Source organism: Eublepharis macularius, chromosome 6, assembly GCF_028583425.1.
Source record: "Eublepharis macularius isolate TG4126 chromosome 6, MPM_Emac_v1.0, whole genome shotgun sequence".
NCBI lineage: Eukaryota > Metazoa > Chordata > Lepidosauria > Squamata > Eublepharidae > Eublepharis > Eublepharis macularius.
The window spans coordinates 58460494-58477692 of record NC_072795.1 but is presented as its reverse complement, the minus strand read 5'-3'; the positions used below and the strand labels follow the sequence as shown (position 1 = coordinate 58477692).

General features: G+C 45.5%; 1 protein-coding gene across 1 annotated transcript in view; it reads right to left on the bottom strand.

Annotated features, from left to right (window-relative positions):
- Positions 1–17199, bottom strand: part of DGKG (diacylglycerol kinase gamma) — a 174019-nt gene that overhangs the window by 119276 nt on the left and 37544 nt on the right. The window contains exons 2-3 of the mRNA XM_054982781.1: positions 9361–9711; positions 5433–5509 (exon numbers count right to left, since the gene is read on the bottom strand). Coding sequence (XP_054838756.1) covers positions 5433–5509; positions 9361–9427 — 144 coding nt within the window. The 5' untranslated portion in view covers positions 9428–9711. The remainder of the gene's footprint in view (positions 1–5432; positions 5510–9360; positions 9712–17199) is intronic.

Sequence of the window (17199 nt, the reverse complement as noted above, 5' to 3'; positions counted from 1 at the left end):
AAGGGTTTCCAGTTTAATGAAAAAGGAAAAGTTTGAATCTTATATTTGGAACTGTATTTTAAAACTAGTGGCATTGAAGAAGAGGGTGGAGGAAAGGTATGTTCCTCACATTCATATGAAAAGTGACTTTTGCTTTGCTGAAAGGCTTGGCTTACCCTCAAGAGTCTGGACTAGTGCACTACAAAGAATATATTATACTGCTGAAAGGCCATTTTGTGCCTACTAACAATTTCCTGGTGGAACAATATAAATTTCACCTAAGAGACCAGTTGAAAGGAAAAAGTGTTAGAATTTCTTTCAGATTTGAAGAAACAGAGAGAGTACTCTTATGCTTGTCAGACCCCACACTGCTTGAATCAGAGTCTTTCCAAGTACCGCTACAGGCCACTGAAGCAGGCTACTTTTCATACAAATGTAACTCTACTGGTCTGGAGATTGAATTTCTGTTCAGGCAACCTGCTTTCTGAAGAACAGCAATGACCTTCTTTGATCGAGTGACCAGCTTACTGGATCGGGGGAACTCTGTTGACGTGATTTATCTGGATTTCAGTAAAGCTTTTGATAAGGTCCCTCATGACATTCTGATGAGCAAACTGGAAGATTGTGGAGTGGACTTGTCCAAGGGGCGCCGGCGCCGCGCCCTCGGACTGGGCCGCCCCCACCTCCACCATCGCCCCCACCCCGGCCGGCACCCACCTGCAGTCCCGGGAGCCCGCCAGGAGCCTCACCAGGAAGGACGCTGGCAGGGCCGAGGGCTTGCGCCCGGCCCGGATTGAGAATGAGCCAGCCAGCCAGAGCTCATGGCCGCGGCCGCTGGCACACCGCTGCCGGAGACCCGGCGTCAAACGGCCAGCGGCCGAAGAAGGAGGAGGCCGTCTGCGGGGGAGGGTCCTCGGCCCTGGCGGCAAGGGCACCCGCAGGAAGAGCGCCAAAGCCGCAAGAGGGGCAGGGAGCAGCTGCGCGGAAGGCCAGGCGCTGGTGCAGAGGGCCGGCTGGGCCTACAACTCCCAGGAGGCCAAGGGAGGAGGCGGGAGCAGTGGGCCTGCGGGCAGCCCGCACGGCCGCCTCCCGGAGCAGGCCATTGGAGGGGAGAAGGGCCAGGGGGGAGAGGGGCGGAAACAGGGGCAGGAAGGCCAATGCGGCAAGGGCAGGTGGGGCCAGCGGATGTGGCCACACCTGGCCCAGGTGGTGGGAATGTCGTTGGGGGCGGAGACCGGAAAGGAGGGGTGGGGGTGGCCCTGATGGGGAAGAGTATTTAGGAGAGCTCAGCTCCCTGGCCGAGGAGGATGGATGTTCATGGAGGTGCCAGCCGACCCTGACGCTGAAGGGACGGCTGGCCGGGTGGAGCCAATTGCTGACTGGCCTTGCCAGATCAGATGGTGGCCACTTTTCTGAGGACTTAAAGGGAAACGCTCTTTGCTGACCTACCAGGCACCTGCCCGCCAGGCCATCCGCCCGGCCACCTGGAACCCAGCACGGACCCGCCGGGGGTGTCCCGTTCCGACCCGCCATTATCACTGCCGCCAGGGGGCGCCCTCCAGCCTGACAGGACTATAGGACAGTTCGGTGGATAGGGAACTGGTTAGAGGATCGCACTCAAAGAGTGTTGGTCAACGGCGTTTCATCAGATTGGAGGGAGGTGTCCAGTGGGGTGCCGCAGGGCTCGGTTTTGGGCCCAGTACTTTTCAATATTTTTTATCAATGATCTGGATGAAGGAGTGGAAGGGCTGCTCATTAAATTTGCTGATGATACCAAACTGGGAGAAGTAGCAAACACCCAAGAAGATAGAATTAAAATTCAACAAGACCTGAATACTCTGGAGAAGTGGGCAGCTGTGAATAGGATGCAATTCAACAAAGACAAGTGCACAGTATTACATCTGGGCCACAAAAATGGGAAGCACAAATACTGGATGGGGGATACATTTCTGGGCAGTAGTATATGTGAAAGGGATCTTGGCGTAAGAGTGGACTGTAAACTAAATATGAGCAGTCAGTGTGATGCGGTGACAAAAAAGGCTAATTCAATCTTGGGTTGTATCAAAGGGGGCATAGCGTCGAAATCGCAGGAGGTCATAGCCCTTCTCTATACTGTCTTGGTCAGGCCGCACCTGGAGTATTGTGTGCAGTTCTGGAGGCCTCACTCCAAAAAGGATGTGGACAAAATCGACAAGGTGCAGAGGAGAGCAATGAGGATGATTAGGGGTCTGGAGACTGACCCCAATGATGAACGGCTGAGGGCCTTGGGAATGTTTAGTTTGGAGAAGAGGAGGTTGAGGGGGGACATGATTGCTCTCTTTAAATATTTGATGCAGAGGAGTTAGCCGTGTTAGTCTGTGGTAGCAAAATCAAAAAGAGTCCAGAAGCACCTTTAAGACTAACCAATTTTATTTTAGCATAAGCTTTCGAGAATCAAGTTCTCTTCGTCAGATGACGAAGAGAACTTGATTCTCGAAAGCTTATGCTAAAATAAAATTGGTTAGTCTTAAAGGTGCTACTGGACTCTTTTTGATTTAAATATTTGAAAGGCTGTCATTTGGAGGAGGGCAAGGAGCTGTTCTAGTTGGCAGCAGAGTGTAGGACGCGAAGCAATGGGCTTAAATTACATGCACAAAGGTACCGGCTGGATATTAGGAAAAACTTTTTCTAGGGCCGATTCCAGACGACTAACCTTAAATCGCTCCATGCCGCCCTCTTCCGGATCGCGACGGGGAAAATGCGAAATATCGCGTTTCCTCGCGCGAGTTTTGCGCGTCGTCGCGCAAAACTCGCGCGAGGAAACGCAATATTTCGCATTTTCCCCGTCGCGATCCGGAAGAGGGCGGCATGGAGCGATTTAAGGTTAGTCGTCTGGAATCGGCCATGGTCAGAGTAGTTCAAAAGTGGAATCAGCTGCCTAGGGAGGTGGTGAGCTCCCCCTCACTGGCAGTTTTCAAGAAGAGGCTGGATGAATACTTGTCAGAGATGCTTTAGGCTGATCCTGCACTGGGCAGGGGGTTGGACTAGATGGTCTGTATGGCCCCTTCCAACTCTATGATTCTATGACCAACAATGATGGGATAATGGGTTGCCAGCCTCCAAGTGGGGTCTGGAGATCTTCTGAAATTATAACTGATCTCCAGATTATGGAGATAAATTTTCCTGAAGAAAATGGCAGCTTTGGAGGGTGGGTTCTATGAAATTATACCCCACTGACCTCCCTTCCCAAACCCTAGGCTCCCTACCCCACCCCCCAAATCTCTGGGAATTTCCCACCCCAGAGTTGGCAACCTTAGGGTATCCCCTAAGGTAATAGTTCCTGAGAGCAGTGGGAAGGGGTTGTGATGTTATAATTTTAGCAGTGGATTACTGGCTCTCCAATACATTATTACTGCAAGGAGAAAATAGTGGGAAGGGTATTAGACTATGGAAAACTAAATTATACAAAAGAACTGTAGGAAAATGACCCTCCCCCCAATCCTCCATAATGGTCAACTTCCTCCACACCCTCTGCTGGAAAGCAAATTTGTTCTTCAAAGAGATTTTAAAGGTAATTAGTCATTAGACCTAATGGCAAATGCAGTAATTTCACTGAGGGGGTAGTAATGAATTATACTTACATCAGCTGCTTTGTGCAATACAAATGAACACAGTAACAGCTCCTACCAGGGGATGGAAACCGCAGCAAACACTCTTGGTGGAAAACAACACAACCCACTTTCAGCCACCCACAACACAGCATTCACCCTGTTCTCTCCTAAGTGCCTAACAAGTAATCTTCTTAATATGAAGCAAGCACATTTACGATTTCTGTTGCTTCCTTTGTTGGCTTGTCCTCAGAATTTCTTCATGTATCACGACTTTCCTCACAGATTCTTTGTGCCCACTTCATCCTTAATTTCATTTGATATTGGAGCCTTTTGTGTTCTTGAATAGCTCTGCAGTTCTCTCCTCTCACCTGGGAACAACCTATTGTTATAACACTTATGAATCTCCTTTTTCTATAACTCTGATAATCTGCCCCTTTTTTTCTGGATCATTGCCCTTCAGAAAAGGTTTTCCCACCCCCACCCCCTGGGAATGCTATTAAAGGAAGGGTCATCCCGTGGTATATTTTTCTATCCTCCTCCCAGTTTAAAAATAAGGAACACTCACACACAAGCCAAGATAAAACATAATAATACTTTAACATGTAGAATATAATAAGGAATGAATGTTATTTATGTTCCTGTTTTGACTTCTCAAGGGCAAAAATGCAAAAAGAAGCAATTTTAATGCCATGAAAATGCACAAAAGTATCTCCATGCCCACACATTTTTCAAATTAGAGACTTCTGATTTCCAGCTAAAATCAACAGTTGTAATTGTATGTGCAATTATGATTATCTTGGAATATATGTCCATAAATAATGGTAGTGAGATTAGTATTTCTTACATTTACAGGAGGGATTTTTAAATCCAACATCCAGATTACATTTACATTTGGAAATGTTTATTTTTCCTGGGAAACACACAGATGCAAACACATTGACCTGTACTTCACTTTGATAGCTTTTACAAATTTTATTTTTAAGTACATTTTATTTACTTGCATGTATAGCCTTGGAGTAGATTTTAAATAGACTGACATATCCCTTTTACAATTTACTTTTACAATTTACTTACAAATAAGGTAGGTATTAACACTTCGAGTCTTTGACTAGCTTATTCCTAGCCCTCAAAAAGTGTTCCAAACTGAAACTTTGTATTTTACCCAAAAGACAATTGGGATCTAGAGCTGCAGCATAGGTGGAACATGCTTTCATGGCCAAACTAGATGTAACGGCATCCTTGTGCTCCCCAAGAAGATGCCATCTCATTTAAAAATCAGCAAGGCATTCTTATCGCCTCCCCCATACTTTTTCAAGTACTGAAACACCTGTGTGTGTGTGGGGGGGGCATTTTGCACCTGATAAGACATGGGCAAGGGGACAACAGGCCTCAGCCCATTGTGCTGTAGGCTCTCATAGAATTTTTAATTGATTTTAATATAGATGGCTTCCTTGTGGTGACCACAAGAATGCCCTCACACATAGTTTGGCCTTAAGTTGCAAGGGTTCTTCTAACCTAATTAGGACTGCAATACTAAATATTAAATAAATGGACTCACTTCTCAGTAAACATGCTTAGTGGCTTGTACTGCACACCTGCAAGAATGTTCTTCATTAAGATAAATGGCAGAAAAGGACACAGCTGTGTTTTCACTCAAATATCTCTTTTTGTGAGTATATTATTTTAATTTTTTTGCCTTGAACATCCAGCCTGAAGAAGAGTTCTATAAAACCTGAAAACTCACAGACTACATTGTTAACATTGGTTTGACCTTAATAAATGATCATATTTCACTGAGCTACATATCTAGCTGAATTTGATTTTATATATATTCAGGAATATATTCACCACAAGTTTCCTTACCTGTTCTGGATTGTATTTTGAGAGGATGCCATCCCCATGAAATTCTTCTAAAACATCTTTTAATTTCTTTGTGGAATCTAGATGGATAAAATCCATAACACTAAAAATTACTATACAGTCCTCTACTGAGAAGATCCCTGCAGTTTGTCAAACTTAAGAATGATTATAAACAATTATTGGAACTCCTTTTACGAAGTTGTAAAAATCATGCCACAGCCCTTTTTATTTCCAAGGATACCATGTCTGCTTTCTCTTAAAAGCTTTTTAATGAACTCTCAAATGTGTGAGCTACTTAAACTCTGTATTTACAATACCCTGGATGCTTTCTTTGAAGCAGAAGATTTATTAAACTTGCAATGACAAATGTGCATGGAATAGAGAACCGCTGTCTTATCTAAAATCCCTTGGTACTATAAGACCTGGCAGACAAAGGTGCCTGTGAAAGTTTACATATTTCCTCCTCAGAAAGCACTTCCAGGTATGAAAAAGCATTCAAACTATATATAAACCAGCACGACAATCAGATTCTCTGTGGAACCACTTCCTGTTGAACAAATCCATCATATAAGGTTTGAGTCAAACTGTGGGTGGCTGGGTGGGTGATATTTCATAGACTTTTCTCCCCATGTGAAAAGTATCTTTGTCTCTTTTCAGATAGGCAGAGAGAAGATATCCTCTGGCACGTAGACTGATTCCTCAGGTTTGCCCCTCCCCCCAACACCAGGCATTCCTGAGATATCAACAGTGTGTGGCCTTTTATAGTTCCAATTGGCTGCAGCTTTGGTCTTCCACCTCCTCCAACAAATTGCTCTTCTTCATCCTTGTAATGCTGATGTTATCATATAGCGATTTGGATACATTTGGCTTTGTGATAAGATCACTGAAAATCAACAAAGCTAACTGGAGGAGAGGGTTCCTGGGTAAGCATTGCACTCACTCTGAACTACCTTAGTTTGCCTCACTGATGTCACATGATGTCACTGTTACTAGACAGAAGGAAGCCAATTCTAAAACAAAAGCTGATTCCAAAATGGGATATTTCAGGGAAAGTTCCCTCTCCCCATTTTTGTGCAGAAAATGTTATATGGATATAGGCTTGCCAGCCTCCAAATGATAGCTGGAGATCTCCCAGAACTACAACTGATCTCAAGGCAACAGAGATCAGTTCCCCTGGAGAAAATGGCTGCTTTGAAGGGTGAACTCGATGGAATTATACCCCACTGAGGCCCCTCCCCTCCCCACCCTCTTCAGGCTCCACCCCCAAAACTTCCAGGAATTTCCCAACCTGGTCCTGGCAACCCTATGTGGATAACATTTGGTTCAGACTGCTTAGAATGTAACAGGGATTAGCAGTCAGCAAATTATGTCCCTTGCTGAGGCTAAGAGGCTAGAGAATTGCCTACAAGATGAACTTGCTATCATTCCCCCTTCACTCATAATTCTGGGAATGTTGCCGGAACAGTGATTCTTTCTCTCTTTTTAAGCTTTCCAGGCATCTCAACCACAGAACTCTGGTTCAATACAATCTTTTTTTGTGGGATATCCAGCAAAGTTAGAAATGACATGCGAAAAACGAACAAACAAGTCTCCAGAAGGAGACTAACTCAGACTGTGTGAGACTGGGACATGTGTAATGAAAAGGATGCCCCACAATTCTGGACTATGCTCAGTTATGCTCTCCATTTCATCATGGAGATAAGTACTTGAACACCTCTTGCCTAAAAGCCAAACTAGATGTGATAAGCAACCTTATGGCAGCCACAAAGATCCCATCTGATTCTGATTTGTCCCATAGTGGCTCTTGTCTCCCTTTGTGCCTTATCAAGTACCACAATGACTCCCCCCAACCCTGCAGCTGTTTTGGCACTTGAAAAGGCACAGAGAACATCATACTGCAGGCCTGATCAGGATCAGACCCTGTCTAGTTTGGCCTTAAGGCTATCAAAGTCTTGGGCTCAACTCTGTCTTTGCAGCTAGCATCAAATGGGTTCAGTATGAATTCCCAGCAGTCATTGGACATGTGTCGGGTATTGTACATGATATAAATGAATGTTGGGTCAAGTAACCTAAAGAAGTAGTTTTAGGATGACTCACTTTTTTTTCAAAGTAGTGCTGTTCCTGGAAGTGACTGATAAATAATGCAATGTATAGCACCATTTCTGAAGGTGATTTCCTTACCTCACTCACCATTGCTACTGCCTCTGCAAGGGAGGTTAGGGAGCAAACTAAGGAATCACTAAAAGGGGTAAAGGAGGGTGAGGTGGAGACAGTGGGGTGGCAAAAGACAGACAGACAGACTAACACTGCAGGGGTCAGAGATTCACATTTCCTATCCATTTCAGAGCCCATGCACATAAATTAAATGCTTGGTGGCATCCCCGTTTCCTCTCTAGCAATAATTACATCTTGGCTCTGCCATGGGGGTAGCAGCAGTTTCCTTGCTGCTATTTCTGCTAAGGATCATAGAGAACTCGAAAGCTGCAGAGGACTTGAAAGTGGCTTGACTCCCTATGCTCCCTGCACAAAAAGGAGAGTAATTTTATATGACAGGATAATATCCTCCATTATTTCTGTGACTAAAAATATTCGAGAAGAGTCCTTTCAAAAAATGTCTGGGTGGATGCCAGTTTCTTTTTTAATCCTCCTCCTCAGGCTTCCAGACCCCAGGATGTGAGAAGTCCCCAGTGGGACTGCACAGTTCAGCTGCCCTGCATTAGGGGGTCAGCCCCAAAGGATCATAAGAGACTGAAATATCACAAGAAAATGCTCAGAAGCAGGAATCTGTTTTCAGATGTCTAAACATGTTTCTAAAAGTAAACAACAAGGCTCAAATGCTAAAGAGCCAATCTCTTTGATGGTAATGTATGCTGTGATGTTTGGGCAAAAGTTGCTGAAATTTTAAATGCATAGTGATCAGATCAGCAGGAAGAAATTGTCCTGGACATTCCTACTCTGGCACTTCATGCAATCCCACATGAAATCTGTCTAGCATAAGCAGAGGAGGCGGATGCATGAGGACAGATTGAAAGGAAGTCTCCTTTGAATTCAACATCCTCCGAGTGGAAATCTGAATAGTCCTTGCAGAGACTAAACACCCCTTCTTCCCGCACAAAGCACCCTACCAACTAGGATGTGGAGCTGCCTCATATTCTGCATGGTGACATGCTGACATGGTCCTTTCTCTGCTGCCCTTTCAACTGCTCTCATCTGATCACATTATCCTTAGGTGGCAGGCGCACAGTTCACCTGCTTTTTTCCTCCAGGCTGATGATAGCCTTCTGCTTACCAGCCAACATGGAACAGCAGAGGATCTGTGACATTGCACCAAGTTAATTACTCTCATCATGAGCCAGATCTGTATGTGCTTTCTGCTGTGAATTTTGCTGAAGGCTGAATGCTCAGTACCAAAATACTCTGAGCATATTTTCATAGGAGCTTCCCACATTCCTAATTTGGCACTTTAGTGAGGGAAAGCAGTACCCAAACAAAGTAGCATAACTGAGTGGTGTTCTGTGCACTGTTCCCTTCCGTGCAGTATGCCACCCTTTTGATCCTGTAAATCCTTTACAATTGTGCTAACCTAGCTTGCGTACTAATCAATGCAGGGAAATCAGTGCAGGTTCCATACCTGTGTGGTATAGCTTGCAAAAGGGGAACAGAGCAGATACGTTGCATTTGTAGACCTCTCCCATTCTCTCCAATGTAGTCAGGATTTAGGGTTATGTCCCGAAGTTTAGTTAGTGCACCTTACTGAATGTACTGTATTGCCCAGTGTTCAGTGGCATCTCTCTCAAAATCAATACAAAAAGATTGTTTCATATTGCATCTCACAAATTAATGGTGCCACTCCTATGGGAAGAATGACTCGATCAGAACATAAAGAACCCAACAAATGCTGGAGTCAAGACAAGACAGGCAGGGTACTTACAATCAGAATACTGTTGGAGCTGAGCAAACTCTGCCGGACTGAGCGTAATCCATGTGCCATCACTCATCTTTCAGGTCAGCTGTGGGGAGACTGTGTCCACCTTTAGCAAAGGTTCTTGGAGGAGCTGCACCTTTGGAGCTAGGATTTATTAAGTGTCATTGCTTCAGGTCAGGGCTGCAAATGCCTGCTGTTGCCACTGTTGTCATCAGATGTACCCAGCAGAAGAATTGAAAGCCTGGTCAGCATGAGGGCTGATGTTTCCCCAGTTCCTTCAGAACCATTCTTTTAACCACTGTACTTAAAAGTGTCATCGGAACATACTCCAAGTGGGGGATCTCTGTGTCTTCAAAGCTAGAATTAAGACACAGAAGTTATGATAATCACATCATTGTATTAAGGTGTTTCCTTTTGCTGGCTTCCAACAAAGGGACAACTGCGCTTATAAAAATCTTGTTTAACCAAAGAAAGTAGAAGCCATAAAATATTGTCACTCTTATTTTGAAATTGACCATTTTCAATTAGATTTGAAAACCATTGTCAGAGACATAAAAGGGCTCTAATGTATATAGAAGAAATTAGGTAGAGAGACAGAGAGCACCTGCCCAGTCAGCCCTGAGCAGGAGGTGCCCAGTCAAGCTAGGCAATCAGGCAGGACAAAGCTGGTTGAAGTGAGGCTGGACAGACAAGCCCCATCCCTCACTGTGGTAAGGCTGGGCTAAGTGGAGCTGGGCCAAGACAGTACATCCTCTTCTTTGTGGCAGAGAGGCTGGGTGGGTGCATCTTGTCTCTCAACACGGCAAGGATTGACAGGCATGTCTGGTCCCTTGACACAGTGGGGCTGGTGAGGGTGGACTGGGCAAGCATGTCCCATCCCTCACTGTAGTGATGCTGGATGGGTGTATCCTGCCCTTTGACATGGGGATGCTGGACAGATATGTCCCATCTCTCACTGCAGTAAGGCTGGACTGTATTGGGGTGCATTAGTGGGCAAGTCTCAAGCCTTGTCAATGATGGGCCATGTAAGCACAAGCCAGGAGGGCATAGCATCTGGCTTGTGCCCATCCCTCTCCTTGGGCTGGGGGTCTCTAGGGGGTGGTGACATGGGGGGGTGACATGGGAAAACCTGGAAGTGACATAACACCGGCTGCTCAATGGCCATTTCCCCCCCTCCTGCCACTGCTCTGAGCAGCACTGGGAAACAAGATGCAAAAACAAGGAAGCCTGCTTCCTCACTGGGGGGTTGGTAACCTTAATACGTTTAGTCTGTTACTGAAAAAAAAAATCTTGCGGCACATCACAATACCTTTGGTACTGTGGCATCTTACAATGTTACACAGAAGAGCATATCAGAATAAGCTTCTTGGTGTAAAACAAGTCTACAACAGAGCCTGCCAGAGACAGAGCCTGTCAGGTATCAGATAAAAGAGGGTCACAAAGGTAACAAAACCCTTTGAGCTGCTCTCTGTGTCCTATTCAGCTAATCTGTTACGTATCCAGGATAACAATCCCTGAACTCACTTTGAGCCAAAACACACGTTAAGAAAAACCTAGGTTCAGCACGTGTTCTCTTACCTCAAGGTTTGCTGGGATCTGTAGGCGTCCTGGAAGCTTAAAGTTTAGCATTTACAGAGCAGCAAAAAGGGAAAGGGAAATACAGGCGCCTGTATTTTAAGCTTTAAGCTTCCAGGACGCCTTTAAGCTTCCAGGACGCTTACAGATCCTTTAAGCTTCCAGGACTTTAAGCTTCCAGGACCCCTACAGATCTTTAAGCTTCCAGGACGCCTACTTTAAGCTTCCAGGACTCCTACAGATCCCGGCAAACCTTGAGGTAAGAGAACACGTGCTGAACCTAGGTTTTTCTTAACGTGTGTTTTGGCTCTTTAACCCCAAGTGATTTGCTTACACATTCAAAGGGTGAATCAGAAGTCAGAGAGAGCTGAAGGAGAGTCAGCAACCCCAGGTGAGATCTCAGGTTTTCACTCAACTTCGTTCATCTTCATTAGGGGTCATACTAGGCTTCCGGGCTAGTTGGTAACATACCCTGAGGTGGGGCATCTACCAGGACCAGGGCTTCTGGCAGGGTTCATTGCCATCAACCCCCACCAGCATGCCTCCTTGGCCACCTTCCAGTGTGCCTTTCCCCTGCCTAATCAATTGCAAGTGCTTAGGGTTTGCCATAGCTGGTGACCTCTCACTGGCATCCTATGTTCCCCACAACCACTCCTTTGGGTAGCAGGAGAAATTCTTTTAAAACACCATTGTTGCACAAAATATGATGTCACTTCTGGGGAAACCTGCAAGTAAAGTTACATCATTCTAAGAATCTTCAGAAACTCTATAGTTTTCTTGCAATTTTTAGAGTGGTATAATATCACTTCCAGTTTTCCCTAGAAGTGACATCATATCCTGCGCAATGGTGACATTGCGCATGTACCCACCCACCCCCATCCTGTTGGGTGCCAACCATTAGCTGGCAAGCCTGTAAATAGGCTTCCCAGGCCTCCTACTATAGTGAGAGGCCTCTTCCTATTGTGGTAGTGGGAGAATAATAAAAATAAAAATACTGTAGGCCTCTGAATTGATATGTCACTTCTGGGTACAACTCAGAAGTAACAATGGATAGCTCTAGAATTTACCACAGAGTTTTAGTCATTCCTATCAATTGATTACTAGAGCTATCCATACCCATAAAAACTACACTTCCTGTTATCCATTCCTGACTGTCCAGGCTGCCCAAAACTGCCAGGGAAGAACATGGACATGGTGAAAGCAGTACTCCTAACAGTCACAGCAGCGGCACGTCCAGCTGCCACACACTGCCTAGTGCCTTGCAGGAAAAAACATGCAAGTGGCAGTCAGCATACAGTGTCGTGAATAGGCAAGGGAAGGAAGCACAGGCAGGGCAATACTTGGATGGGGGTAGGAAGGGAGGTGTGAGTGAAGGTCCTGGTGAGGAACAGAGGAGATCCAGGCCCGTGGGTACCCTTTGCCCAGGGGCTGTCAAAACCCAGAACTGGCCCTGCTAAGCCTGATAAGGTCAAGAGGAATAGGATACTCTTGCCTAACCATTTATTTCTGAAGTGGGCTTGAGAGTATTACTCCTTACTATAAACTTAACAAACAGGCAGGTTAGGGGAGCTAAGCCATGTTGCTCTCTGAATCCTGCAGGGCTGTAAATAGGGCTACCAGGCCTCTGTAGCCAACAGCGGGAGGAGGGGTTGATACTTATTGGGCTTCAATCTCCTGGCCAGGATGTGATGATGTCACTTCCAGAAGTGACATCATTGCACTTGCCTTGGGAGTACTCCCATTCTTCATGCAGGGGTGATTCTTCAAGAATCAACCAGTTTGGGGCTGAAATCAGCCGTGTGTGAAGTGCAGGAGCACTCCTGTGGCCAGCATGATGATATCACTTCTGGAAGTGACGTTTTTGTGCCCCTAATTGGGAGCGCACACACTGCTCATTTGCCTGCCAGTAGTGAGCGACTGCCGGGCAGCTTGCCATCTCATAAATGGCAGACTGAGGGACAAACTGCCAGAAGTTTGCCCACCACTGGTGGGCATCTGGCAAGCCTAGTTGTAAGCAGTGCAACACAGAGACATTAGGTTCAGTATTTAGCTCCTCTTGTATACATTTTTTGTTAAAATATTTTACAAATGAAAATATGAATGTGTATATAAATAAATGTGGACCCCTCTCCCCCTTTCATCCCTCATTTGACCCTAAGTATCAAATAAGCAAAACTGCCTCTAGGGCAGAGGGAAACAGCAGATCCTAGAGCCGTGGTGCTCACTACCCGCATCATAGTCCCAGGAAGAGATCGTATACCCCCAAGAATCCCCTTCCAGCTAATACATAGCTGTCTTCCAAAATCCAAAGTACTGTTTTCTGCATATATGTAGCCATCAAGGAACATAAAATTCTTTTTGTCAAAGGCCCTGATTCTCAGAAGGCATCACCTTAGACCATTCTAATGTAGAGCTTTGGGAATGTAGGTGGTCGGATGGAGCAAAGCACCACTTAATCTGCATGCTGGGAGGAGTGTATGGATGTAGCTACTTCGTTCACTGTAACCTTAGTGGGTTGTGGAGCATAAGGGTTGTTTATTTTGAACTGGAAAAGGAGACTGGGAGAAGCTTTTTGGAAACCTTTGTTTTTATTCTAAGCAACTGTTATATTGTGAGAAAGCCTCAGCTGAAGAAGCAGCAGGCAGGAGCTATAACAAGGGCAAGTTCTACAAGACTCTTCAGGATTTTGCTGCTAAATTCATTTACTTTGGTGCAAACCTTTTCCAGGCCAAATTTATTTCCTCCTGTCATGCCTCAAGTAGGGTGAGCCACTGTATGCTGCCACCACTCTGGGATTTAGGGTCCCTTGGGAAGGCCCAGAGTACTCTTCCAACCCTTCTGACCTCTGTAGCTTGGCCAATAAACAGGCATGAGGACCCAGCAGAGTAACAACAAACAAAAGGATTTATTTACAAGGAGGTCAGTTAATATCAAACACACAAGCAAGGTGCATTAGCAACAACAGATGAGTGAAAGCAAAATAAATAAAAGGCCCTAGCACGACTAAACTGTCCCTCTGTCTGTCAAGCCTGTCTTCTCACCCTACCTGGATGAGGGCCTCTCTCCCTAGCAGAAACCTCCTCCGGCCTGCTCCCTGGGGGAAAGAACAGAGGCTTTGTTCCTCCCAGACTTATATAGCACTAGCCCCCTGTGTACTGATTGGCCAAAAGGGGCGCCAAAATGGCCTAGGGGCTCCTGGGAATTGTAGGCAGGCCTACTCCCACGGCTAACAGGTTTCTGAGGCCTTGCTAGGCCTTCCTGGCACAGCCAGATCATGACACCTTGACAGGAGGTTGATCTCCAGATTGTCTTTTTGGATTAGAGCTGATTGCATCTGTTCTGTGCCCTCTTAGTCTGCTGGCTGAATTCACTCATGGGAAGAAATGGCCCTGGAACTCAGGAACTGCAATGCACTTCAGATTCTGCAAGGAGACCTGCACTCTTAGGGGACTGTGAGTAAAACCCTGGTTTGATAGGCCTCTTATCCTGGGACTCTGGGTCTTGGGTGGGGAGTGGAGTTCCATATCCATATCCCTACCTGTTCTGTTTATCTCTGTCATAATAAATATAGTTGTACTTATACCAAAGTGTGTGAGCACAAATCGGAGCATTTTAAGAAAGGAGACCCTAGACCTTAAACTCGCCCTTGATTACAAAAACTGGGTTACACTAATAAACCCAGTTCACTCTAATCAGACTGCAATGTTGCAACAGTATATACAGTTAAGATTAGAATTCCTTTCTCAGGATAGCAATCCAGAGATAAGAACCTCTGAAACTGAACTATATAAATAAGGCCTTGAAAGCTGAGTCTTCCAGCAGTAAGAAGTATCTTATTTTTCTGAAACTGATTTGTTCTTTATTGTAAAACAACTATATTATCTGGAAAGTTCTTAGTGCTACTATGTACATATGAAACTTCCTATTTACATATGAAATTCCCAATTTGCAACAAAGAGAAAGAAGTACAACATTAATTACCAAAGGAGGGAGAGGAAAAGAAGCCTAGAAACTAGCAAATTTAAGCAACTGAAAACTGCCCCAGGGATTTTGTGCTAGTACTTATTTCAGTCTTATGAAGTCCTCAGGCTATCAAGCTATACAACATTCTAAATCTTACTTGTAGAAGAAATTAGAGAAAAGGTATCTCCAAGCACCCATACATATAATGTTAGTGTTTCCAGAAAATAAACTTTATTCAGTCTTACTGCTTTCAAACTGAACCAAAGTGCATTGTGGCAGATCCTCTACTGATAGAATGAGCAGGAAATTTTGGGGGAAGCTCTGCATCCTCAGAAATAAGCACATACACAAGAAGTGTATATAAACAGATAAGCCAGAACAGTGATTTGAGATATGCTCTTTAAAGACTGGCTGTCAATTAAGAACAGAAATATAGTGTTGCCAACTCAGGCCTGGAAATTCCTGGAGGTTGGGGGGTGGAGCCTGGAGAGGACAGGGTTTGGGAAGAGTAGGAGCATCAGTAGGGTGTAATGCTACACACTCCACCATCCAAAGCAGCCATTTTCTCCAGGGAAACTAATCTCTATGGCTTGGAAATCCAGGGGATTTCCAACCACCACCTAGAGGTTGGCAACCCTGGATATGAGTATTTTTCAAATGTCTCAAGCAGATGCTGAAATGCTGGCTTGTTTAAGGCAGAATTTTGAAAAATGCTCCCATACATCAAGTTTAAACAATGGACATTCCTGAAGTCACTTGTTACTGCTACACGGTAACAGCTTTTGATGCAAGATAAAGCATCGATCATTTCAGGTTGGTCGGAAGGACCAGGCTAACAATAAACTGTAATGTCTAGGGGTGTGCACCAAAAAAAAATCCAGGTACTTTGGATCTGAGTTTCAGGGATATCACCCACCCACCCCATCCTAGACTTCCTAGACAAGCATTCCCTGAAGGCAGCCATTTGTTGCTGCTTTTTGGTGCTGCCTTTCATCCTTGGGTGGTCCTGTCACCAAGGTCCCCATACTTGCATCCTCCTCCAATCCCAGTAAATCCCCACCTCCACCCCAGTGTCCTTTCCATTTTTATGAAATGGATCCATGAAATCTAGGAAAGATTCTCTAATCCAGTTTGGCAAGATTAGAGAATCCCTGATTTATTTGGCCATTATTCCCTATGAGGAAAACTATCTGGTGATTGAGGTGGTGGTGGCATTTTTCAGGCAAACTCCACCAAATTTGCAGGGAGCCTGCTCCTGATTGTTCTCCAAAGACACCTCCCCTCAAGTTTCAGGAAGATTGGACTCCGAGGTCCAATTCCTAGTCATTCTCCATTGTTTCCTACAGTGGGAAAATTTCCAAGCTGGCTCTTAGGCAGACACAGAGGTGAGGCTGCCACTGGTCAAAGGCACACTCCTAAGTGCAAGCTCAACCCAGAGAAAGCTGAAGAGAACCAAAATGAAGCTCCCTCCAGAACCCAAGTGGCCCCTGAACAAACAGCCTCCAGATACTCCTCATTGTTTCCTATGGCAGGAAAAAAGTCAAGCTGGCTCTCAGCCAGAAACACACAAGGGCAAGGCTGCCACTGGCCAAAGCATGCTCCCAAGTGCGAGCTCGACCCAGAGAAAGCCGAGCAGAACCAAACTTAAATGAGGGAATGGAATCCCACCAGAACCAAGCTGAAGCAAGGGGACCAACATCAAACCAGAGAATCACATCCAATCAGCAAATTCCACCAAAACCAAACTGAAGAAAGGGGCACTGTTGCAACTTAGCCCAACAGAACCACTGTCACTCACAGAAGCCAGGCAGAATAATAATTAAATAAATGAACAACTGTCTAAAACTGTTATAACAAACAATTTGGCAAAAGCCAAAGCATGCCCCTCCCACTTCAGCAAAATCAGTTTTTAAAGATCAACAGTAAGACAAAACTTGTCCCTTTCTTCCCCTACTTTCCACCCTATCCCTCCCAGACACCAGGCCAAGCCCCCAAGATGGAAAACCAATGAATCTACAACTCTCCAACCAGTTCCTCCAGCAGCCATTGCAGGTCTCTTAGCATCGCAGCAGTGGCAGGCAGCAAATCCACTGGTAAATTACTTCCCAAAGGCAAAGAGAGCAGGGCCGTTTCCAGACGGCCCCCCGCCTCGTGAAACGTCGCGCGTCGTCGCGCAGAAAACGCGAAATATCGCGTTTTCTGCGCGACGACGCGCGACGTTTCGCGAGGCGGGGGGCCGTCTGGAAACGGCCCAGGTCAGGCAACAGAGCTAGCAGCAGTCTCGATCCAAAACCAGACGTCACAAAA